This window comes from Physella acuta, unplaced genomic scaffold (assembly GCF_028476545.2).
Source record: "Physella acuta isolate Inbredline_101_S28 unplaced genomic scaffold, ASM2847654v3 ptg000849l, whole genome shotgun sequence".
NCBI classification, from domain to species: domain Eukaryota; kingdom Metazoa; phylum Mollusca; class Gastropoda; family Physidae; genus Physella; species Physella acuta.
The window spans coordinates 18,723-45,007 of record NW_026732366.1 but is presented as its reverse complement, the minus strand read 5'-3'; the positions used below and the strand labels follow the sequence as shown (position 1 = coordinate 45,007).

Here is a 26,285-nt window from a genome sequence, read left to right as displayed (position 1 = left end):
AAGAGAACTAAGGCTATATAGATTTTTCTCACCTTACTGATTGAACTCTAGATTTATGAGTTGTTTTTTTTCTTAAACCTCAGTTGTGCATATAGCTTTGTCTCCTTGCATGCGAAGTACTCTACTAATATCTTGTCACAAATATCCTGCTAATTTTTTTTCAATTTCAAACCATTCCCTGAAAGTGTCATTCATGGCTTGCAACAAACTGCCACAACTAACTCAAGTGTTCAACCTTAAATATGGTTGTCTATGTCCTCTTAACATTTGAAATGCAAATGACAGTAATGATCTCTCTCATTTTTTCCAATTGATGTGTTTGGTGTGCACGCTTCACTCTTTTTCCTTCAGTACCATGTGAGTTTACAGAGACAAAATTATCTGTGAAAAGTCTTCATACAAAGCATGAAACAACTAGGTTATCTCGACTCAGCTGCAGGAATAAGGTTGGATTTTATTGTAGAATCTAGTCATTGCACATCAAACATTGATTTGTTTTTAAAAAAATTAAAATAATAGTATACACATATTTGAAAAAAGGGAAAATCCTAGTCCCACAACAGTTTTAAAATTAGATTATATAAGGTAGAAATTGCTGTGTACTTTCAATTACCTTTTTTGTGTGTTGTTTTTGTTTTTCATCATTTTCAACATCTGGATTTTAGTCGGTAAGTTAATATCTATAATGCTTCACTTGATTATTATTACAACTGAAGAAGAGAACATGGTTTGTATATTTGTATATACTGTCTATTACATAGTATTTTTTGTAACTCTATGTTAGTTTATTTAAAATGCATATGGTTTTTATGCATGACTAACAAAACACCATGTATATGATCATGATTTGTACCTAATCTTTCAATGTGTAAAAAATTTGTATAAATGATAGTCTTTTTAAAATAGTGAAATGTAGAAGAAAAGAAATTTCTTACTACAGATTAAACAATATAGATCTAGTTATTTTTCTTAATGACAAAAAGAAATCAAAATGTAGTTAAATCTTAACATTTATCCTAAGTATAGAGACAACATACTCCTTGAAGGATTTTATATCTCTTTGAATAACCAACATTGCTATTTCATGTGTACTTTGGCTTGTTAAATGAGATTATCCTTGGGTCATCTGATAAAAACACACATTTATTAGCCTTTCCATAACACAATTAATTTTAATTTCTTTTTTTAACATTATGATGTAGCATGTACTGCCAAAACAGAAGTGCTTATTTGTATAAGATTTGTTTATATATAAGTTAAATAGAAAATCTGTAGAAAATGTATTCTTTTATCTAAGCTGAAAATAATCACCCAACAGATTTTAACAATGCATGGTATTTACAAAATTGAGCACTTCTGGGGTATAACAGTATAAGCTTTTCCTCTGCTTTAAACTTTCTTGTAACATCTCTTATCGTAAATGTGAGAAAATGTATAAATCAATATTGGATAACTTTCAGATAAACAATTTTAGTAGATGTGTCACCTAGAATATAGAATAAACACTAACTGTCCAATTCCTACCCTGTGTTATTAAGGTATAATGAATAACTGTTCAACAAGACAATGTAAGGTTACAAGCTACAAGTGAGGGATAATTAATGTATAATGAACATCAATTAGCTTATTTCTGCTTGTTATTGTGCTTATCTGCTTACATATAATTCATTGTTCATTTACTTTTTTATTTTATTTCACTTTTGGCGGACATGTATTTGGTATATATGAATCAATTTAAAATTTAACCAAAAATTAATCCCCTTGAAAAGATAGTTATTTTTTAAAGTAATCCCTTCGAAAGATTTTTTTAAATTTAAAAAATGTATCCGATTTTATTACTTCTTATATATTAATATTAAATGATGATTAGCAGTGTTTAAATGTAGAGGCTAACCTACAATAATGTTCATATACTGTTTGAGTTATGAATCGTATCTGAGAAGTTTTACTTTAAAAAGTAAGGTTAAGACAGAATGTCCCCCTACACAAAGTAAACTAACCCAACAGAACAGTTCTATTCACCTCTCAAACTGTGCTTCATAAATCACAGCAGTTTGTGCCAGTCAGTTACATCACTGCTTTTGCTTGTTGCTATTGTCCTTGCCATTTTTGTTAAAGATGCAGGCAGTATGATGAGACTTGGGGACAGAATAATGGATTTAAGCAAAAGGAAAAGTGTAGTTCATGTAAGTTTTTACTCAATTGTTACGTCATTGAGAAAACCAGATGTTTGTTCCAGGAATGCTGAAAAATAACCTAGTAAATCATAAGTGCTACACTTTTTTTAGTTGCACAATTCTGTTTGGCCAGTTATTTAATTCATACGTGAATTTAACCTGTAGATAATTTCAAAGAATTCATTTCTTATATTAACATTAAATACATTACATAAAATTTATCACATAAAATATCAAAAAAATATTTAAAAATGAAATCATAAAAAGTAAAAAGTAAAAAAAAAAATTTCAATTATTTGTTTACTGTATTAACTTGAAAAGTTGCTTTTAAATATCCTGTTACAGACAAAATTGCCAAGAAAAAATGAAGAAAAAAAAGTCTGTAAATCTTTATTTTTCAAAAGTGTTCAGTGTATTTTTGATTGAACCTTTTTTTTGTCTCCAAAATATTATGCCTTTTTTTTTTCTTAATTTTTAATTTTGAATATTTGTATTATTTTGTTTCACTGTGATTTATTTGGGCCTGTTTCTTCCTCAAAACTTAATTTTAACTGATGGTAATATATTACAGTGTGTCGCATTACAAAGTAGGTATTTTAAAGTAAAACATTAAAATGTTAGTTTAGCAACTACTTTACTTGTATATTTATATCTATATAGATATAAATATATGGATATATAAATGTATATTTATACATATATATTGAGAGATATAGAATAGATTGAGATTTATAGAGATTTATATATATATTTATCACTTCCCTAAAACTAGATTGTTTTAACTCCAGTTTTTTTTTTTAAATCTTTACAACAAAGCTGTCAAATTTTGTTTTACTTAACATTTCTATATTAAGCACTTGGTGAAATTAAATTGTTTTTTAATAACGGTGAAAGATAGGGTGTCAAGTCATTAACCTCTTGACAAGGACAACAATTTTAAACCAAATTAAGGTTTATATTTAAGGAAATACTATAAGATGATGAGAACCAAAAATCCTAATTAAAAACAAAACAATCATAAGAAAATAACAGTGTTTAATTATGAATTAATAGTTTTAATTAATTAAAATTTAAAAAAGAGATATTGTGAGCGACCCTCCAAGTACTTTTATGTGGTGCGCTCATTAAAATTTTGAAGAACATTTGAAATTCAAGCGCTGCTATCAATAAATTTTACAGTGTCCTCAATTAATTTGTGCATAATACACCTCTAAGAGTGATTGCTACTTTTTTTTTACAAAGTGTATGAGTTTCCAAATTTTGGGATGGCAACATCTTATGTTGGACTGTAAACTTTTGTGCCAGCCTTCAACTGAGTTTTTTGTTTTTGGCATATGGTCTTCTGTACACATATTAAGTGAAAACATGTTGTAGTCGTCTCCAGCCTCGATGTTGTGGTCTGCCAATATAGTTCCCTTGAAACAATCTTCAATCAACCTGCAATGTACGTTGCTTCCGGGGGGGGGGGGGATTTCAGATCATTTGTCTAAGGCATTACTGTTTTCAGTTTGCACAAAATCCAACTTAGCATGAGAGCGAATTCACAATCAAGTTGGTAACACTGTTGAAGGCCAGAGTCCTGAATCTTTATCTTAGCTTTGCATTTTGGCTTGTCCTGTCTTTTCGCACACTCATATGATAAATTATAAAATATAATTCCTTTATATAGCTTAGTTTTGTTCTCGTTAATGTTAAAATTTCCTTTTATAAACCTCGATTGGTGTAGGTTATTGTCCAAGTGGTTTTATGTTTAGGAGCCAAAAAATAGTGCCACACATTTTTATATCAAGCTGCTTTGTTTGAACATTCAAATTCTGGGGAAGCTATAATATATTATATATAAAGGGAAATGCTTTAAACATACTTGAGTGTATTTCTCATGCTCATAAAATCCCTTGTATAAATTATATATAATATTTTTTGAATGTGAGAAAAACAAGTTTATATTTTTTTTAATTTCCGTTGAATTCTTGTTCCTGCTGTTTGTGTAAGAAATATATTTTGTCTACTATTTTATATTTTTAAAATTACAGTGAATTGCACAGAATAGCTTCTTACATCAATAACGATAGTTGGTTCTAGTACTTTAAATATAAGTTTGTAATAAAAACTTATTCTGTGAAAAAAATTATTTTGATGCTGAACATATTTTCTGAAAAATATATACCCATAATGTAAGCGTATGGTGCTATCTTCATTTAGGTGACGTCAGAATTTGCGTTATTAGGGTTATCCCATGTACCCTCTCAAGAACAAGAAGCTGAGGAGGAAATAGCAGATCGTCAAGGCCAGTGGTTGCGTCGCCGTCGACTTGATGGTTCACTGAATCGAGTGCCACTTGGGTTCTATCCTCTCTTGTGGGAACTTTTAACACGGGTATGTGTATAATAGAGACTCTGTGGGGTAACTTGTTGGTTTAATGCATTTTAATTTTCATGAAAACGTTTCAAATGAATTAATCAGTTTAAATAAATTAAATTTGTATGCAGTGAGAATTAATCAGTTTTAAATAAATTTGTATGCAGTTAGAATTAATCAGTTCAAATAAATGTGTATGCAGTGATAATTAATCAGTTTGAAATAAAGTCAGTATGCATTGAGAATTAATCAGTTTAAATAAATTTGTATGCAAGGACTCTTCAGTGAGAATTCATCAGTTTGAAATATAGTCAGTTAGTATGCATTGAGAACTAATCAGTTTAAATCAATTCAATTTGTACGCAGTGTCATGGTTTGCTGATAAAAGGAAATGTTCTACCTGGATCATTGACAAGAGAGGTAAGCCATATTCAAGCATTTGTGATATTCTCACAAATTCATTACTGCATGTTACTAAGTGATGTTAATCTTTAAATTATTAAAATGAACCAGCTTTAAAAAAAAATAATGGAATTTGTTAACAACACTTAAATAGACTTTAAATTATCTCATCCACATTACCACGTTGTCTATTTAACTTAGTTTTTTTTATATGTTTTGAATAGATGACTAAAGGAGAATTCAAATTTGCCCTTCAAGTAGAAATGGTGTTAAATAGAATTCCACAGCCTGAATACCGTCAGTTAATGGTGGAAGCCATGATGGTTATGACTATGTTAATAGAAAATGACGGCAATCGTATCAACTTAAGTTCTGTGGATATTGAAGTTGACAAGGTGGTGCATGAAGCTAACAACTTGTTTGTTCAGGACCTGGTAAATAGTCTAACTTTTAATTTTTGCCATATAATCTGTTACTAAATATTTTAACATTTTTAATAACCAGCTTTATAGCTAAATAAAAATGCTGTATATAGTTTTTTATAATGCAGTTATTTTTTGGTGTTTAGCAAAATGTAACATATGCCACTTAAAAAATTGTTTGGTGCTTTATGTGTATGTAAGTAAAGAAATAATACTCACTGACAAAGTTAAATTAATATGCATTCTTGTTCATTTTTGTATAATTTGAATAGTGAAAAGAATATTAATGTTTTAATAATTAGTTCTGATTAATTTTTCTTTATAAATATCCTTCATCTCAAGTAATGGTTTGTTTTCACAGAAAATGCCACAGGATGTAATAGAAAGGTCATTGGGAGCAGCAAATATCTGCTTATACTTGTATGATAGCGCTCCAAGTGGCAGGTTTGGTTCCATGGCGTACATGTGTAGAGCTCTGGCTAACATCATACAGCTCCCAGCCAACACTGAACAAACCATGGAATGTAATATCTGTTGATTATGTACATCTCGCCAACTCTGATTTATGTCCAAACTAGTGATATTAAAAAAATGTTGATGCCGGTCATAACTTAAATTACAAGAAGAAAAAAAGTAGCTGTTTTTAAATCTAATAACATATCCTAGTTTGCAAATAAAATTAAATCCCATTCCTTCTGTAAAATAGATCTTATTCTGTGTTGCTTGAGTCTTTCATTATTTATTTTTCATTTAAATATACTTGGTTTTTATAATGGAAACAGGAAGCTCCACATGAGTAGCAGAATCATTGAAAATATCAGCCTTGTTGTACCCTAGGTTGGATAGGTTAGCTAGAGCTCTAACTCAAACAGATATGTGTTTTAATTCATGGAAAATATTTAGTACAAAAATCAGTTTTGTACATCATTCTAATAATATACATTGTTGCTGCTTTTTATTTTTATATTGTGTATACAAGTTTTATTATCTTTTGAACTTTATCTCTGTTCAAGTATTTTCTCATTATTTAGTACATGTGCCAGTCACAAAAATGTGTAAATCCAAGTTGTCTCCTTTTTAATATTGTAGATACAAATGTCACCAATGGAGATATTTAAAGACAATCTAAGCTAATTTAAGTTACATTTCTTTTAGAATTGTTCTCCGAGGAAGTCTGATGATTGTTTTGAAATCAAATACACAAGTGTGTTTGTGATAAGATTTTTATTTTGTTTTGATTATTTGATGAATGCAGTATTTGTTACACATAATCGGCTGAAAGGTGACCTACGTTTTATAAATAAGTACCAAGTTGTTGTTTATTTTAAATTGACAGTATTTCGACAAAAGATTTCAACAGAACAGGTGTGCTGAGATCAAATTTAATCTAAACAAATGTAATACTCATGATATGAAATCAAAACAAGGACTTGTGCTTGAGAAATAACAATATATGGTTGCAAATGATATCTGCATGACCTAATGTGATTATAAATTAAGTTTTATTAGGGGAAAGATTTTGAACTTTACTTATCTAGTTTATACCTATTTTATTTTAATATATTACCTTACATTAATTTTTTTTGCTTCATTATAAAAAAAACTGGTACAAGTTGTAAAAAAAGTGTTAACATTTTTACAGATTTTAAAATACTTTATTTTGCTGTTTTGAATAGTATAATAGTATTAATTTAGATCAGTATGAATGGATAAATTAACAATTTTATTCTGTTGTACAGAATAACTAAACATGATTCTATTGACATGGTTATATACCATTGTATTGAACAAGTTTACCTATAATGTACAGTACTGGTTATGTTATGACTGTGTACCAACTTTCAAGCTTCTTCTACAAATATATTGTGGTAATCATAAATCTTCCTTGCTTACTAATTTTCAACCAAATTCTTACCTTTGAGAATAACCTTTTTCTTTTTTGTTTTAAAATAAATCAGTTTAACTATACCCAATTATTGTGTTCAAGTCTCTTTTTTTTTAAAAAACAAACTATTATAGACTATATTACTAATTGTTAATTAGTCATTCATGTAATTAGCAATTAAAAGAAAACATAACTTGGTCTCAAGGAGAATCCACAATTATGTTAAATGAAATTCTCAAATTAAGAGCAAAGTCGAGTCATTCACAATTTAAATCAGTTGACAATTACATAATATACAATATATATATATTGTTGTGAAGTGAGTTTGAGGACGGGTTGACATTTGAATACATTTATCAATTAAACAACATAAAGTATATGTGATTCTATCTTCTTTTATTTCTTTTTGAACATACATCAATAATCTTTGGCTGTCTCCTCTAAATATTTTTATAGTTAAAAATAGTGTAGCCCTACATGGGAAATGATGCTCACAAATCACTGAAATTAGTAAAATCAACACTTCATGTAATGATAATAACTAGCTTGCCTTATGTGACCAACCCATCATTCATTGGAAGTTGGAGGTGTTAAAACCCCTGAACCCCCAAATGACTACTGCAGATTTTGTATATATATATATATATATATATATATATATATATATATACTTGCTTATTCCCGTGCTTCGCCACGGTGTGGATATGGATATTACCTCAGAGTTTACCGAGCTGTGCGCGGGTGCGGGTCCCAACATTAGGGCGAATATTCCTTCAGCGCACTAATCTGCGCACAGGTAACTTATACCAGTGCTTCACTAGGGTGTGGATATTACCTCTGGATGGGGTCCCCGCATTGGGGCTGATATTCCTTCAACGCTGCACGCGGGAGTCGGTAGCACTTTGGTGTGAATATGGATATTCTCGAAAATTACGGTAAAAAAAAAATCACGAACGTCCGCCCAGACATCTCTCTTCCCTGAACTTGCAGTGCAATCTAAACTAACAAAACATTTACCAGGGCGTCCGCGCAAAGGGAGAGACTTCCACATGGTTCCAAAATCTATAGTGATGACAGAATGGCTTTGGCAGATCTTTGTCATGGGAGGGGTCCAAAAAAATTTAAATTATATTTATAGATATAATATATATATATATATACATATATATATATATATATATATATATATATATATATATATATATATATATATTTATATATATATATATATATATATATAGTGTCGTTGAGGCACCACAGTTTTCTCATAAATTTCTGCAATCTGTTTTGGTCCTCTGCTGCTCTGAGTAGTTCTGCAACTAACTGTTGGTTTGTGAAACATGCCCAGTAGACTTTCATAGGGATCATGTGCATTAGTAGTTAAGAAATATAGAATTCACCTGTTTCTTTAAACTCACCACAATGTTATACCACCTTGTAAAACTTTTGTAAAAAAAAATTAATTAAAACTGATAGTGATAATGCCCTCTATCTATGATCTATACTATTACTAGACTATAGTATATTCTATCTATATGGACTATAGAATGTTAACTAAGAACAATACAAAAACAATTTCTGCATTGTTTTCTACTAGAACTATTGATTAAAGTCAATTCAATTTTAAAATTATTTAATAAGCTGTTTCATTGCATTTATTATAATATTAAAACCGAACAAGATTTTTTTACTCCAACTAAATCTATATTTTTTTTAAAGTTTTGTTTCGTGTCTCCCGAAAATATGGTAAACCTTTTACAGTGACACAACATTTGTTTGGCAAAATGTCGGAAACCAAGACAGTGGTTCCATTTCAGGCATCGTCTGTCGTCGCTGTTACAGAAAATGCCAAAGAAAGTGAGAAAGGGAACGGTTTGAAATCTCATCCCATATTTGAAGCTGTCAAAGCTGGGTGCGTATTTATAATTTTCATAAGTTAGCATCAGCTGTATTGTTTGAAATGTCGATTTGTTTTCCGTTGCCCAGGGAATCTAAAATTCCAAATTCTAAAATTATTAAAAATGTAATGATGCCATTTGCCAGCATTTATCCTTAAAATTAAAATACATAAATCCATAGTAAATCTAGATCTGAATTATATAATGAATAATGCTGTTGAAGCTATTGTTTTTAGCTTGAATTTTTCAGCTACTAATCCCCCTCCTCAAAAAATAGGCCAACTCATGCCATGCTACTCCAAAGAACTAGGCTAAATCAATCAATGAATCTATTCAGTCACTCAGTGGATTAATAGTATAAGTATTGATTTTCTCTTCACCTGCCACTTAAAGGTATTGATTAGCCTATATTATATTAATCAAAACAGTCAGAAACTATGGGAACATTTCTGTAAATGTAAATTGTTGTAAAAATTAAATCTAGGCCTTAAATATTAATAAGATCAGCAATGTTTGCATTTTTTAAAAGAACCAGGACAGTTGTATCTTCAACTCTTTACGAGAATCTTATTGAATCAGGGGAGAGATGTTGTGAGCCAGACAGATACTGCTAGTATTGAATTACAAAGCAGAACTGAATGACCTGTAGTGACACCTTAGTCAGATGACCAAGGGACCAGCACAGATATTAAATTACAGAATGGAGTGACTAGATCTAGTACTTATGCTTCAGACTTATGACTCTGTTGGACCATTTCTATGAGATGGCAGCACCCAAGAATGTTGACTCTAGGTCGACACGTGAGGTTGACCTGTATCCGACACTCCCAAGGCCATAAGGGATCCAAGCCCCGGGGGATGACTGATACTTGTGGTGTGCTTGTCTGATACTAAAGATGTATGCCATGTTTTAGGTGTAACAATCCCTGTGATCACTACTTAAAATAATAGCTATCTTTTGTTCCAAACCCAAAACCTATTTACATTTTTGCCATACTTATTTCAGCTGTCACTTCCACATTTCCCTTAATTTTCATTTTGAACCTGAATTACTCCATTTGTTGTATTGTTCACCAATTTCTAAGAATAATTTAATCTATTCTTGATAATCCCATAGTCCACAACCCTAACAAAATAGTTATTTTTCATTTAAACTGTTTACTCTAAATTTCCATGAAACAAATATTAGGATACTATATCCAACTTTATGAGTTAAGATGTGTTTGGTGTCATTACAGTTATTATTGTTATTATCTAGCTGAGATATATGTTTATTTTATCACTGAGTTAATTCATAACTTCATCTGATCACAGGGAATGCTATTCATATATTCATTGAGTTTTAAAAAAAAATACACCAAATAAATTATTTGTTGAAAAATTAAGATTATTAAACAAAAATGTGTGCAACAACTTCAACAAAGCTTTGTATAGACTGGTATTGGTAAACAATCACAATTCAAATGGATTTCTAGTGTCATTAAAATATCATTGGAATGTCCTTTAAAATTTCTATTAGTTTTCCTCAAATTTAAAAACTATAGGGACATTGATAACAGACATGATGATTTGGCTGAAAACAATTAGAGGACAATAAATTTGTATAGAACGATTCACTGGTTGAAAGTAAAATATTTTTATTGTAGCCCTTAAAAATATTATATATTTGTACAATTAAATAGAAAAAAATATATTAGTTCAGTCTTGAAAGTAAAACATTCTTGAGAAAATAACTTTTGTTTTTCATTTATGTCTAAAATCCATATTATATTCATTTTTTTTTTTTTAATATAATATAGATTGCTGATTCCAGTACAGTCATTAGCAGAACAATATGGCTTACCTGTTTTGGCATTAAGGGATGATAAAGGTCATACTCCAGTTCACTGGGCTTGTCTTGGGGGACACACAGCCATTCTGAGGTATTTTTCCTCTATAATTAAATGACACTGTTGTTGTTGTTTTTTTTAAACCTATCCCTCAAATTTGAACTATTTTCAAAAAGGTTTGTGTGAAACATTTGAATTGTCTAGGCATTTATTTAATTTTAGCCTAACATTATTTTTTGTGTATGAATAAGGTCACATAAACAAAGTCACTATTTGAGTTGATTTCTTTCAGGTACATGATAGAGAATAAAGTCCCAATTGATGAACCAAGTTCCAATGATCTAGGAGCCAAGCCAATACACTGGGCCTGTGTCAATGGCCACATAGCTATAGTTGACATCCTGACACAGGTACCCTTCAGTTTTGTTCTGCTCACTCAACATTAAGTTTAGTGTACTTTATATTTTCCTGTAGTATTAATTGATGCTGAACATTTGTTTCTTGAAGAATGTAAGTATTTCACTGCCATGTTATCCTAGGCTGGAGTTGACTTGGACTCAGTGGATCACAAGAACTGCACACCTCTTATTGTAGCAGCACAGTATGGTCAGACTATGTTGGCTGGTTATCTCATGGGCAAAGGTGCTAGGCTACAGCTCACAGATAAAGACGGGGACAATGCTTTGCACTGGGCAGCATTTAAGGGTTTGTTTATTCATGTTTTTTTTAATCTAATTAGTCAGTTGTTGTTTTTTTTGGCTTGAAATAAAGTAGCATTTTAGCAACTTTGAACATATACATCATTGGTTATTTTTATTTTTTTACATGAAATATGCTAAAGTGGCATTTAAGCAATTTTAAAAATATATATTTTTCTTTAGACGATTAAAAATTAAGTTTGGAACCTATTTTTCTAACAAAAAAAACTCTTAGGTATTTACTGTTGTGGCAAGAACTTAGAATAAAAGCAAGAAAATGGTATAAACTAACAGAAAAGTCAGCAATAGGTTTAACCTTATCTGTGCCTGTTTTAAGATGTGTATAAACTTTTTTTATACTTTTCAGGTCATAATGAACTGATGCGACTTTTGATCTATTCTGGCTTCAATCCTAGACAAAAAGACAACTTTGGCCAAACAGCACTTCATCTTGCTTGTATCAATGGGAACCTGACAGCAGTCAGAGAACTCTGTGAACAGGTGAAACTTCATTTTTCTTGGCAATATCGTACTCATAGATATGCATTTATTGTTGGTTAATGTGGCATATAATTAAAGTGAGGCTTACTTTCACAATGTTTAATTTCTTATTAAAATGTTTGCTGAAATCTACAGTATCATATCAAGGTTTTTTTTTCTCCTGTTCAGGTAGGGTTAAGGATTAACTTGACAAAAAAAATTGAATGCTTACCATTATATAATTCTTGTTATTTGTTTTGTTTCTTTTGTTTTATTTTTAATTGTTTTTTTTTATCCAACATTTTAGGATGGTGTAGAAATAGACATACCAGATAATAATGGTAAAACTCCTCTCCAGCTAGCTCTGGGTAGGAAACATGATGCAATAGTTAGCTATTTAAAAAATGAAGTTCAATCTAGAAACAGTATTTTACCCCGTATTGATTGTTGGTAAGTACCATACCAAGGTATATTCTATGCATTTAACTGGTTATCGTTGTCTTTAATTTTTTAATTCTGGCCTTAGGTTTACAAATGTAAGCATTTTATAATTAACAGTGGTTACGTTTATTAGAAATATTTTAAGCTTTTGGTTTATTTTGGCACTTGATTATTTTGTCATTTTGCTAGATTTTAAAATTGTAATTATTTTTTTTTCTTTTGCCAGGGCCATTATATTTGGACCACCTGGCAATTCTAAAGGAGCTCTTCTATTCTTTTTCTTCAATGTTGTTTTATGGGGTTATCCCATGTACATATTTAAGGTAATATTATTTAACATAAAGTAAAACTTGTGTTATTGACTTAGTTGATAATGTGGCATAATCATTTCAACAGGAAAGTATTTTCTATAAAATTTATTTTAGTAAGCTCTCCAACTTCGTTGTTAAAAATGTCTTTAGTAAAATTTGTTAAAATAAAATCCTAAAGTAATGTTTGACTACATCAATGTGAATTAATTCTACTTTCAGTGTTTACCTATTACCTGGAATGAACTTCAGATTTTCCATGTTCTCTTCATGTTCACTAATGTGATAATGTGGATCTGTTTATATCATGCCAACACTATAGACCCCGGTTATCTGCCGAGAAATATACCAGAGTATGATATGGCAATAAAACAAGTATGTTTGTTTCTTGGAAAATATAATTAATATCATGTTGAATTTAAATCACACAAAAAATTACTACACAGGTAGAGAGAAAGTAAGATTCAAATTACACTGTATTATAGCAAATAAATAGTTATGTTTAAGTTACATGAATTATCTTAGTTTTTCTCATACACTACCAAACTTAGTGTTTAAATAAAACTTTATTGTAATATCAAAGTTTTAAGAATTTTAAATTTTAAAAATTAGGTTGAATCTAAGATTGTTTAATCACTAAATCCATATCAGCTTGATCATGCAATAAAGGCCTAAAGTCTTGCAAGGTTTAATCCCACTATTTATTAATAGATACAACTAATTTACAGGTAGCTCATTTTGATGAATGGAAGCAGGGACAAAATCCTTTATCAAGGCTGTGTCACACGTGTCGAACAGTAAAGCCTTTGCGAGCTAAACACTGCCGTGTATGTAATCGCTGTGTCAAAGAATTTGACCATCATTGTCCATATATTCATAACTGTGTTGGATATTATAATAGGTAAGTAAACAAAAGTTTGCATTGGCTAGTTTTTAGGTGAAATATCATATTTTTAAATCTAAATAATTATTACACAAAAAGTTTTTTAACTACAAAACTGAAATTTAAAGTACATTACTCTTTTGACATTAGCATGAAACTAAAAATTATTACTTAATTTTATTGGCATGATATTTGTTGGGTTATATTTCTAATTTACAAAAATGTATACTTGTCTTTAAAAACTTTTGCACCTTCTTTATTTTTATTTAAAATTTGCTAAATATTAATTTTTTTGTTTTTTTTTTGCATTTATTGATTTTATTCCTTTGCTTATGCTTAATTTTAGAACCCTTGGTTTGGTATATAAAAATGTATGATTTATTCTTAAAAATTCTTATAATAAATAAAATTAAATCAGTTCAATGTGGTATCCAGAAAATCATTTATTTGCAATTTATTTAATGAAAACTAAGGGTTTTGCTATATGTGCCGCTTTTAATAGTATACGCCTCATGTATATTAACATATTAAACTGCTAAGTACAAGATATATTATTTTAAATACCAAACTGTTTACCTTATAAATCAAATTGATTTCACTTTAAAGAAAATTAAATGCCAATACCAGATAAATCTTTAGCAAAAATAGTAACAAAATGTGTATACAGTTATAAATTATAACTAGATTTACATCCTAAATGTTTCAACTAGTGTCAACTTCTTATTATCAGAGATTTAAAATCAGTCTGTGCTTTTGAAAAAAAATTAATCAACAACTATTTGAATTCAGTACTAGCAGTTTTAGTGTTAAAGTTTTCATGTTTTGCTTTCCTTTTACTGATATCAAATTATATTGTTAAAACAACACAAGTTTACTTCTGTGGACAGATTTTATTGTTTGTTTTATTTCATTTCCTAAGGAAGAGAATGTTTCAAAATTCTCTTGTTGATGACCTGTGTTTTTAATTTTTTTCTTAAAAGTGTTGTTTTAAAATAAATATAATTTGATTCCCCAACATTTTATGCCGACTGCAGCTTCCTATGTTAGCAACACTAACCACAGTAGAGCTTGAGTTAAATCCCACTGCTTGTGAAACAAAAACTGTTTTGGGTGGTGAACATCAGTCATAAGTTATATCATCAAGTTTAGAGACACAATCTTAGCAAATTTCTCTTCAGAGATTTCAGTCAATTTGTTTTTTATAAAAAAAAATGTAATCAGCAAAAATTTTGAAATGGTGTTGGTGTTATCCCAAATCTCATGCATGCTAGAACAACAATCTGTGACTAATTTTGGTGTGACTGGCTATTAGCGTGTAAAGAAATTAGTGCATAATGCATTGCTAATTGTTGGAACATAGGACATTGTAGTTCATGCCGTTAGGTATTTCTGCTGCGGAATATAGGACATCCTTGCTAGGGAATGTAGTGCATCCCTGCTGGGAATGGAGAAAATCCCAATGTAGGACATTGACATCCTTTCTGGGAAATGGAGATATTTTTTCCTACTGGGCAATGGAGAACATCTCTACAATAAATCCTTGCTTATCTCTTTTTAGGCTCCTTTAAAACAAAAATTCTTTACATCTGTGAATCAAAATAGCAGGCCCACAGTAGTTTAATAAGATGAGAAATTGTATACCTAAGCTTCTAATTTGCTTTAGGGCTTAGCATGGAATTAATTTTGATAGGCGATTGTAGGCACACACCAGCATGTGATCCTATTGATTACCCAATTTGTACAACTGTTTTCACCCAGTATTGAACTATCCTAAGATGTGCTGCAGTTAATTATTTAGTATTGTAAAATAACGTTAACAATAGCATGATAAATTAAAAATGAGCATGCATTTTGTCAACATTTTTTGCTTGGAATTGCTTGCCTTTTTTGGTTTAGGGTATTATAATTGATCTTAAAATAATTACCTGCATGGTTAGCATATTTAATTACTGCAATTAGTTAACATAATAGAAAAGTTTTCGAGAAAAACAATGCTTGTAGACCCAGACATAAAAGCTATGACCTATGATCCCTATTCATTGATAAATTACTATAATTTTTTTATTTACAAGATTTAAAGACATCTTTTTTTTTTGTTTAGATTGGCTAATAGTTCAACTTTCCTAGATGTAATTATTAATCAAGCAGTAGAGAATTACAATTGTATCATGTACATGCTTGCTTCAGCCATCAGCAAGTTTGGTCTCTATCAGCACCATGATTAGCAGTATTTCCATTCCTCCATTCTTGTAGGATGTGGTTCTTTGCATTTCTTGTGTCACTGGGAGTGTGTATTGCCACTTCTGACTACTTCTGTTATTACATTCTCTACTACATTCACTGGGACTGGCTGGTTGTGGTCGGAGCTGTGGAGATGGCTATTGTGTCTGTAATGGATGGTGTGGTCCTTAGTATGTCGGTAAGACATTTTCCTGCATGCTGATTACCATGTGCATGTAACAAAAAATTGAACCTGTTGAGTTTACTCAAGGCAAGAACCAGGTAAAACAAAAATCTACTTTTCCAAAGTTCTGAAGTTTCTCTGGTTGGAGATTTAGCTTCACTACATAGATATAAAGGTTAGTCAATACTTATTTTACTAATGATCAGTATGGTAGCATACATTGAAGTGAACTTAGGTCCAATGTGAATTAAGCAGGCGCCTCAGTTCTGACTGGGATTCAAACTTCTAAACTTCAGGCTTCTCTTCTTTTGTCCTGTTATTGTGAACATACAAAAATACATCACTTTTACTCCTACAAACTTAACTATAGTGGGATATTTTTTTAATTTAAATGGAATTTATAACTTAATACTTCATGCGGTAAAAAATTTTAAAAACCTATGCCAGGTTTAGTGCATAAGGTGGCAAGGTAAATAACATGTAAAGTTTATCCAGGAAACAACTATTTAATGATGTGAAAGGTTGTGTTAAACTATTGTTTGAAATGTGGTTAACATCATGTTCAAGTATAGCCACTGTAATTGATAAATATTGAAGAACCAAAGTCTGACAGATGAGAAATTAATTCAATCATACACTGGGAAATAATTTGTATTTCTTGTTAGATTTTTTACTTCCCCCTAGCTCTTATTTAATGTACCTGTAGCTTGTATTTCAAAAATACTAATTTGTCTTTTTTTTTTATTTATCATAAGTTTTATTATTATCAAAACAAGCTGTACATTTTTTTAGCAACTCAATTCATTTTTATTTGAGTATTTTTTTCTATCATATAATAACATTGCACTTTCAAAAATAATTTCTTCTGTGTGGTCTGAGCTTAGTGCTTAAAAAATTGGGTTTTGGCTTATTCTAGATGTGATTTTTTCAAACTACCATTCTTCAGTGGATTCTAACATACTGTGTACATTTCTCTATGAGCCTTACCCAACAGGTATTATGCTTTCAAACATAACCACCATTTTATTTCTCTGCCTCTGCTGTTATGTTGTAGAGTTTCTTTCACTGGAGTTTGTGTCACAATGGCATTGATGGGCTTGCAAACAATTCACTTTTCCTACCAAGTGATATCATTGGAGGGGATGTCTTGGTACCAGTTTGATTACATTGTGGCCTTTATATTGTTAGCATTCTTTTTCTCTGTTGCCTGCTGTATAGGACAGTCCTCAGTGAGTATATAACAAACTAGAACTTACATTATTTTTTTTAAGCTGCTCAGCGTAAAACTTGGTGGGTAGCTACTGATACTTCAACATAAACGTGGTAAAACTCGAGAGTATTAATTAGTAATGACAAATTATTTTGCTGTAAACTAATTATACATAATATTATAATTATTATGTATAATTTGTTTAAAACTACTTTAGAAAGGTTGGTATTCCTAATTTAATTTTCTGTTACTAATATACATAGCCAGTAAAGAATAATTTTTAAAGCACTTTAATTTTATTTTGGACAGTAAAAGGTTTGTTCCATTTATTTATTTTTAACTGTAGTCAAGGCCATTGCCTGATGTTAATTTAACTTAAGATTTGGAAAATCAGTCAGTTTCAGGTGTAGTGAAACACACTCGGGTGAGTTTTTATGTTAATCCAACAATAGTTTGAGTAAACAGAAAGTTTACAACCCTTACTTTAAATTAAGATGTATTATAAAATATGTGTGTAGATAGGATGAGGGTGTTATGCTTGAAAAATAATCAAACAGGTAAGTTTTGTGAAGGGACTGTTCAATCATGTTGTTATTACACCTTCTTTAGCACAAATATATGGGATATACAATACTTTTTTCCTATCCAGCTTAAATTTACTTTTACAAGGTTAAATTAAAAGTAATGCAGCCTCAGTTGCAGTATCTGTTTTGTGTGTTTGTAGGGGGAGGTGGGGGGGGGGGGTTAAGACACAGAATTTTTTTTAACACCCTTTGCAAATAAGACCAACACAACCAGTCTCATTTTTCCATAGTGTGTAAACTTGCAGTGACAAGTGCTGTAAGTTTTTGCTGTATGAAGGATAAGAAGTTTATTGTAGATTTTAAAAAGCATTCTGAAACTTGCACTCAGTTACTTATCAGCTCTAAAGACAGACTGGTTTTCCAGTGGTTCTCAAAGCTGGTTGGAATTATAAATTATTTGCTTTGGCTGGACCATAGTTTGTGATATCATGAGCTGTATCACAGCCTTGATGATAAACTTGTTTGATGAATACTTGAACCTCTAATCATGTTTGTTGTCAATACAATCCCTATTTTTATCTATGATAGATGAATTTGTTATCCTGATTGAGACTTTTTAAATATTGTATAATTATGTAGAAAATAAGCATTTGTTGGATAATAGAAACAAAACAATACAGTTTTATATATTTTGGTAATTCAAACTTCTATGCCTCATTTGTTATCAAAGTTTATACTAATAAAGGGAATGGTCTCTAAGAAGGGCTACTAGCAAAAGTTCACCAGCAGTTGAGGGTTTAATGTGTATTCCTTATTCACTAACCGTAATCCCACATTATATCTTTTTAGCAATAGTTCTCCATATTTTTCCTTTTTTTTTAGAAATGTAGTAGTAACATTCATTTTTTTAAAAATATCATTACTTTATTATTCTTTAAAACAAAGCTTTATTACATGTATCAGCATTAGCTAGTATAATCACTCAAGAAAATGGTAAACAAATGTGGATGAATAAAAACTTGTTACCGTGGCTGGATCACATTTTATACTATACACATTTTTATTAGTTTTTGTAATGTTATAGTTCATTTTTTAAAAATCTCTTCTTATGTAGACTATAGAATCGTATAATTATTACTCTACAAGAAATAAATTTTTCAAGCTGCGTTAAATGTGGAGTAAAAATAATGCAAAAAAGAAATTTAAAAGCTGTCATAATGACTAGTCTTATGTTGCTGTTACTCAAATTTGTGTTTATATATGGCTTTTTTTTTTCTATCTTGTTTAATAGCACTTTTTTTTTGTTGTTTTTTTTTTCAACCTAAATATATAATAATTTTGCTATAAAAGAATATTTTACTGCTATCCTTTGATGAGTATCAAGTTTATCCTATAGATTTAACAAGCACTAAGTACTACTAATTTTTATTGTATGTAGAAGGTTAAAGGTAAAGGGAGAGATTAGGACGTAAAATTGCTAGATTTTTTTAATACAGTGTCTTTTCAAATACATAATAAACATCAGTTGTTGGGTAGCTTTTTAAAGTGTTGAGACTTTTGTAGTTAGTTTCAAAAAAATTAATTACTGAATTTTAATGTATATAAGTTATGGAAATCACAGTCAGGCGGAGTTAAAAAATGTTAACACTATGTGGTGCTAAGAATATACACTCAAAATAACGTCCTAAGTTTCTTTTAATCAAAGTTATCTTTGTTTATATATTGCTTTTGATTAATAGCAAAGTGTGCTCTTTCTCGCTTGAATATATTTGTTTTGCTATGTAGATTTACTTTTCTTTGTTAATGTTTTAATGAAGAGTTCTTTTTACACAAGCAGAAAGCACTGATAACATTAGTTGGAGAATTATGTTCCAAATCTCTTTACTGGGATCTGTTACCCCTTTTCAGAGGATCATTTAGTATATTTGTGATGATGGTGAATTTCAATGGAGTTTTTACATTGAAATTCCTGTACACACTGGCAAAGCTTGAGCACTTTGCTCTGAGGGTGGACTACCTCTTGTCACTGCTGCTGATGTCTATTTATGGCTTTGTTGCTGTTAGCATTTTTTTAATCACAGTAAGTTATTACACTATTTACAACAATTGGGTAAAGCACATCGTTGTCAGCTTTAGGTTATATAAATATTACATCAAATAAAAAAGAGTGATTTACAACAAAAATAAAACTGATATTTTTTAAATTTCTATTTTATATCTTGAAATGTCTTTTTGTTTATAAAAAAAAAAGTCTTGCCAAAAAAAAATTTTTTTAGGTATTCCTAAATTAAGTCATTTTTTGTATTTAGCTACATCAAATAATGTTTCAATTCTAAAACTTGGCAAAAAAATAGTTTACAGTTTTTAACTGTCTTTACAATTTCTGATAATGCCCTCACACTAATCTACAGATGTATAATGCAGCCAAGAATCTCACTTTAAATGAGCTGATCAATCGCAAGCGTTATTCTTACTTGCTGAACAAGGATAGGAAGTTTAGAAACCCCCATGATAAAGGGATATTAAAAAACTTAGCAGAATTTTGGCATTTAAATTCAGTTGATTGGACTCACATATTTCCATCATATAAAAAAATTTCTTCTTCAAAGGTTCATATTGTTTGAATAAAGAATTTAATGTAAATAGATATTGTGCATCATTTTTAGTAGCTATACAAGTCTTTTTATCTCTTAGATATTCCTATTATTACTTTTTAATCTGCTGAGAGATTTTACTATTTTGTTGATTCATGTTATTTATTAAATAAATAACTAATGTACATACATTTTTAAAAAATAACTTTATTCAATCTATTTTTTTTTTATTTAATAAATAAAATATACTGCTGATCTGATTTCTAGCCACATATATAAAGATATAAAAGATTTTTATCAAGAGAGTGTGTGAATAGAACTGTAATAAAATTGCTGATTGATTTCTACATTTCTAGCCACATAAATAAAAAATATTTTAAAAATGTATTATGAGGCTTTGTTAATAGAACTTTAATAAAACTTTTACAAAATTACAAAAGAATCATGTTGGCTGGATTTGTGTTAAACTAAGAGAATGAAACCAGTGCATTTTGTGTAGTTGTAAAACAGTCCATTGGGTGTTGACATTACTTTTAAAAAAAAAGGTTTTAAAAATGTTTCTAAACACATGTACTTGTTTATTTGCATAGAAGAGTTAGTTTAATGTTAGAAATAATTATTTTCCTTTGTTGGGTTACTAATGCGGTATACATATTAATAGTTATTTGTATAGGTTATATACTGTAGCTGTATAAGTGGTTGGACAGTGCCCTTCATATATACAATTTTACATATAGTTTTAATAATACAACTAAGCAGTTAGTTTCTGTAATGGAGTATTACTGTATCCTGGCGATGCCATCTTAATCAAGGTCAGTATGTCAATAATAGTTTTGGTTCAAAATGTCAAGCACTCACAGGTAAGTTGATTTTTTTTTCATTACTCATCCAATCACTAGGAGATTTTTATTGTTTGATACTTCATTATTTTCCTCCATGTGTATATTTGGTAAAGAAAATTAATTAATTAATAACATAAAGAAATAGTCAAGTCATAGCTTGATAAAAATGAAGTTTAATGAAGCCTTGTATAGTCTAATACTTGTTCTGGTTCTCTCAGATATACCATGCTGCTCGCAACTTAACAACCAATGAGAGGATAAACTTCAAACGCTACGACTACCTCAAGGACGGGAAAGGTGCATTTTATAACCCTTTTGATAGGGGGGTGAAGACAAACTTGTTGGAGTTTTTACATCTGCGTCAAGGCCAGAGAGAGGACGAGGTTCAGTTGTTAGGTGTCCATATTGTTTGATGTGGTGGGTTCTTACATAGGTGCAGGCGGCAGTTGATTTCCATATCATAGTAAGAAAAAAATTAGTCTAAGGCATAGAGCATAGGTTACTGTATATAGTGACGAAGTCAACTTTTCAGTATGGGGTCACCCATAGATGATGTCATACTTTTTTGTTTACATTTTTACATCTATTCCCCCCACGCAGCATTACAAAAAGCCAGACATCCCCCCCCCCCTCTAAAATAATGTCACACCACAGCCAACAACCCTCTTCAAAATTGCAGTTTTTTAAACATCAATTTTGTTTTTAAAATATTGACTGTGTTTGGTCAACTAATAGAGTATATTAATCAATCTCCATTATAATTTAACTTAAACAGATTTCTAAAATTCAAACTAATGGCTAAAATTCAGTTCTAACATTACTATTTGTAAATGCAAAAGTGTGACATCACACTATCTGAACCCTCCCCCTCACCACACTTAGTCATAAAATTAAAAAAAAAAATCCACCTCTAGAAGTGACATCATTTATGGACAACCTCTGTAGTTACTGTTTAATTTTTAGCACAGCATGTTACCAGCATTCTTTTTTAAATGATCAATTTAAAAAGCAATGGGAAAAAGAGTTACAATTAAGTTACCAATTCAAACTAATCAAATAGTGTGAGCAAAAGCTGTTTTTATAAACTCAATCTATGTCCTGTTACATTTTTTTCTGCAAAGTGTTTTCCTAACACAGACTGCTTTGTTTTATATGAGGATTAACTGAAATCATTACTATACATTTTTTATTGACTATTTACACCATTATGCCACATCCCAAGTCAAAAACTTTGTCACTAGAACAAAATCATCATTCCTTCTCCTGTCACCCTGGAAGTTACATACCAAAGTCATCTATTTATTAACAGAGTAAATTAAATTATAGCACTTGTCCATAAGTTTTTGAAGCAGAATTGCGTTCACTGCCAGCAATACATTTTATGTTTAAAGGCAACTTTTTTATTTAGTTTATATAGCTTTTTACAGATGATTTGTTGAACTGTATATATAAATTGTTTACACAAAATTGAATTAAAATTAATTTTTTTCTATTTATTTTACTCAATAATCTAACCACCAAGGATAATTTTTTCTTTCTGTTTGTTGTATTAGCACATAAGACACCACAGATCAATAAATATACATTTATAAATACACTTTATTAGGCTGATTTTCTATAATATTATATACACCTTACAAAAAATACTTTGTGCAAAATTTCCCACTTGTTATAGACTTCTAAAAGTCATCTTTTAAGCTGTTTTACATTATAACTGTTTCATTTACCCAAACATATTCTTCTATATAAAACTTGATGTTAAAAAATATTGTCAGAAATGTTTTGGTTGAATCAGCTAATCGTTTTTTTTTTCTACAAAAATAAACACCAATGCCAACTTACCTGCATAATTTGTTGATTTTGTAACTTACTTACTTACTTACTTACTATAGAGGTATAAGAATCACACTGATAGAACTATGTTAATTATGTTACTGTTTTACCAAAGATCAACTACCAGTTATTGGAGTCTGAATAGGGTTGTTTTTTTTTTTGTATTTTTATATTGAAAGCTTCCTATAATTGCAAATTGGGAATTAAAGATGTACACATTATAAATTAGAAAATATTTTACTGAGTGACTATCCCATATTGTGATACTTTTTGTGCACATTTGTATCCAAACAAATTAGGATAAATACTGTTGGCAAAAAAAAAATATTTTCAGACAATTTTAATACAATTTATTAATAATTATAAGAGGCTACTATTCTAATTTAGTTGCATGTATATTTACTAAATTAACTCTATACACATGAATAAAAAACAAAACAATTAAGCATTTTGGTGGAAAGGAACAAATGCTGGTATATAAATGAAATAAAATAAAGTCTTATTATTTCTTTACTTGTTATAGTATTGTGTTTTTATTTAATAATAGTAATGTTAATTATTTTCAAAACGTCCATGAAAGGCATTAGTCTTTATCAATCTATTCTATCAACGATACAATACTAAATCAGATTGAAAAAAACAGTTCAAAATTCACTATTTCATTATTATAAAATTTAAAAAATCTGTGCACAAATAAGTTTTCATCCTCTGTGTTTATGAGATTTTTTATTAAGAAAGTCTATTTTAGGCTGTGAAATGTAATATTTACTACACATGTGAAAAGATTAATATAGAAACATACTCTTTATTTTCTCTTCACGTTCATTTTAATTTAAACTTTAATGATATTTATATTTTGAAATTGTTTTCATTTATATGGGTGTGGATTAAAAAAAAATTTCTTTTTTTTATTTATTTTGAAACACTTTTTATACACTTTTTTAAAGAAATTAGTATTTATTTAGCCTGTAATCATTTCTAGGGAGCAAATTTTATGGCAGGACCACCACATAAAATCATCCATAACACCCTTCCCCCTTAATTTTCCCTAGAAATAGTCAACCTATGAATGCTTTTGTAATTTGTATGGCCTTCATTAATTAGTGACTGGAGTTTAAATCACAATATTTAAAAAATGGGTGATATAACTGCATTTCTCAGCTAGTTCAATGTATTGGCATTAATTTCTTCAACAGTGACAATATCACCTATAATATGATCAGTTTTTGCTTGTTTGTAAAATAAGTTTAATCTTAAAAGTAGGCTACATACTGAAATTTCTTGTATCCCACCTCTAATAGTACCTGCTTCAAATTTTTCAACTACCAGTACTTTATAAACTGTTTCTTTTAGCCTTTTCTCCAATTATCAATAGTAATTGTAAGTGTTCTTGTAAGTTTTTATACAGGTTTCCTTCAAATGCTGCTTTATCTAGTGCTGTCTTCCATTGAGCTAAAGAAATATCTCTGGTTTTATTGAATGAGATTTTAGTTTTTACCAGAGAAAATGTTAATCTACTTTTTGTGTTAAATAGTAATATACTTTACTTGGCATGTCTATTCATATACATCTGGATTGTGTGATCAAACTACGTGTAAAACAACAGAAAATAGTTTTAAAATTGAGCGTAGATTGGAGATTTTTATGTCCATACACCATACCATTACACATTCAAATATGTTTCATTGACTATCTCTTTTCAAGTATGTTGAATTAAAAAACTGTTAATGTTTTAGTGTTTCAATTTTGTTGAAGAAAAACATAATTACGATCACAGTTTGGTCATTTTTTTTCTTAAACTGTTGATGTTCTCACATTAGAAAAATGTTATTATGAGAAATAGTCTAAAATTATTTAAAATAATATATTACAAATATATTTGAATAGCAAAATATAAATAGTAAGAATTACTCGAGTGTCTACCTCTGTTGTTTTATCTATATATACAACTATGATCACTATTGAGAGAAAAATACTGAATTATTTAAACGTTTAATGCTTAGGATTAATTTTTTACTTCATTTAGTAAGAAACAAAAAAAGTAAGAAACAAAAAAATTTAGTATTTAAAGATTTAAAAAAGTGTATTTATGCAAGATACTTTTTGGTTGAGAAGTAAGTGAGATCATATTATGTTTATGCTCTTCACTTTATCTTTAGTACATAACATTGTAAAAAAGTGATCTGTACAGCAAAAAAAAAAATCACGTTTTAGTTACCCTGCACAATATTTTTTCTACCTCTCTGTACTCAACCTCTTTAGTACAAACTAATGAAAGTAGATGATGCAGTTGCATGAAAATCATTTTCATAATAAATGTAATAAATCATTTACTGTCATAAAAAGTCTATTAATGTTAAAGAGATAATGAGACTCACTGAAAAATGCTCACTATGATGTAATGCAGAGAAGGTTAGAGAAAACATGAGTTTTCAAAACAACAATAAACTATGTTTGAATATGCTATGCCTGAATAACAAACATTGAACATCCTTACAATATGTCCGTTTTAAACATTGTCAGTTTTTGTCAGGTAAATCTTAAATCATTGTTATCAATATTTAATTGAGGTAAATTCAAAACTATTGATTGTATATGTATTTTGTCATAGTCAGCTTCATTTTAGATTAGCTTATCATTTGATGTAGATTTTAAAAAATGAAATTAATGCATTTCATGATTCAGCAATTTAATCAAAATTGTTTTGGTTTTTTTGATTATTATTGTTTTGTTATATTTTAAGGTCCAGGTTAAAATAAGTCTACACATGCATCTATACAGTATATAGATTATACAAGTATACAGATTGTCATAAACCCACAATGACTATTGAAACAGGCATACTATTGTTCAAATTTATATCTTTTTTTTTAAATTTTTGTTATTGTTTTGATGGACAATTTTTTTTTTCTGACTTGTTTACATTTTTTTTTTCTTTAACAATTGTACTTCTTTGTAAAGTAAAATATCGTTTTTGGAGATGTTTGAAAAATAAAATTAATTAAAACAATATTTGACATTTATTGCATGAGGTGAATCAATCTTCTTGTTCTCATTCAGTTAAAAAGATGACATGGAAACTCTATTCTGTCACTTC

General features: G+C 29.4%; 3 protein-coding genes across 7 annotated transcripts in view; 2 read left to right on the top strand and 1 right to left on the bottom strand.

Annotated features, from left to right (window-relative positions):
- The window catches only part of LOC131952061 (putative phosphorylase b kinase regulatory subunit alpha), a 36,479-nt gene extending 29,147 nt beyond the window's left edge, over positions 1 to 7,332 (top strand). For all 3 annotated transcript variants that reach the window (XM_059314546.1, XM_059314544.1, XM_059314545.1), the window contains 6 exons: positions 2,119 to 2,186; positions 2,523 to 2,555; positions 4,380 to 4,553; positions 4,902 to 4,955; positions 5,162 to 5,371; positions 5,721 to 7,332. In XM_059314546.1, the coding sequence (XP_059170529.1) occupies positions 2,119 to 2,186; positions 2,523 to 2,555; positions 4,380 to 4,553; positions 4,902 to 4,955; positions 5,162 to 5,371; positions 5,721 to 5,897 (716 nt within the window). In that variant the 3' untranslated portion in view covers positions 5,898 to 7,332. The remainder of the gene's footprint in view (positions 1 to 2,118; positions 2,187 to 2,522; positions 2,556 to 4,379; positions 4,554 to 4,901; positions 4,956 to 5,161; positions 5,372 to 5,720) is intronic.
- The window catches only part of LOC131952068 (ADP-ribosyl cyclase/cyclic ADP-ribose hydrolase), a 123,360-nt gene extending 102,994 nt beyond the window's left edge, over positions 1 to 20,366 (bottom strand). For both annotated transcript variants that reach the window (XM_059314557.1, XM_059314558.1), the window contains exon 1: positions 20,357 to 20,366. The gene's annotated coding sequence lies outside the window, so the exon portion shown is untranslated. The remainder of the gene's footprint in view (positions 1 to 20,356) is intronic.
- LOC131952064 (uncharacterized) lies at positions 9,017 to 26,200 on the top strand. Of its 2 annotated transcripts, none has more exons than XM_059314551.1 (11): positions 9,017 to 9,156; positions 10,942 to 11,064; positions 11,264 to 11,381; positions 11,511 to 11,676; positions 12,037 to 12,170; positions 12,457 to 12,599; positions 12,817 to 12,913; positions 13,121 to 13,273; positions 13,627 to 13,799; positions 16,035 to 16,200; positions 21,574 to 26,200. In XM_059314551.1, exons 1-11 carry the CDS (start codon positions 9,029 to 9,031, stop codon positions 21,766 to 21,768), a joined length of 1,596 nt encoding a protein of 531 aa, XP_059170534.1. In that variant the 5' UTR covers positions 9,017 to 9,028; the 3' UTR covers positions 21,769 to 26,200. The 2 variants fall into 2 exon arrangements, with proteins under 2 accessions (XP_059170534.1, XP_059170532.1); XM_059314549.1 differs by lacking the exons at positions 16,035 to 16,200; positions 21,574 to 26,200 and adding exons at positions 19,828 to 19,999; positions 20,331 to 21,027.
- Positions 26,201 to 26,285: the final 85 nt, after the last annotated feature.

Excerpts from the sequence above, each read along its gene's own strand:
- LOC131952064 (XM_059314549.1), top strand. The coding sequence starts at position 9,029 with ATGTCGGAAACCAAGACAGTGGTTCCATTTCAGGCATCGTCTGTCGTC. Across the intron at positions 12,914-13,120 it reads ATCCCATGTACATATTTAAG|TGTTTACCTATTACCTGGAA; the intron begins GTAATATTATTT and ends TTCTACTTTCAG. Across the intron at positions 20,000-20,330 it reads TTAGCATTTTTTTAATCACA|ATGTATAATGCAGCCAAGAA; the intron begins GTAAGTTATTAC and ends ACTAATCTACAG.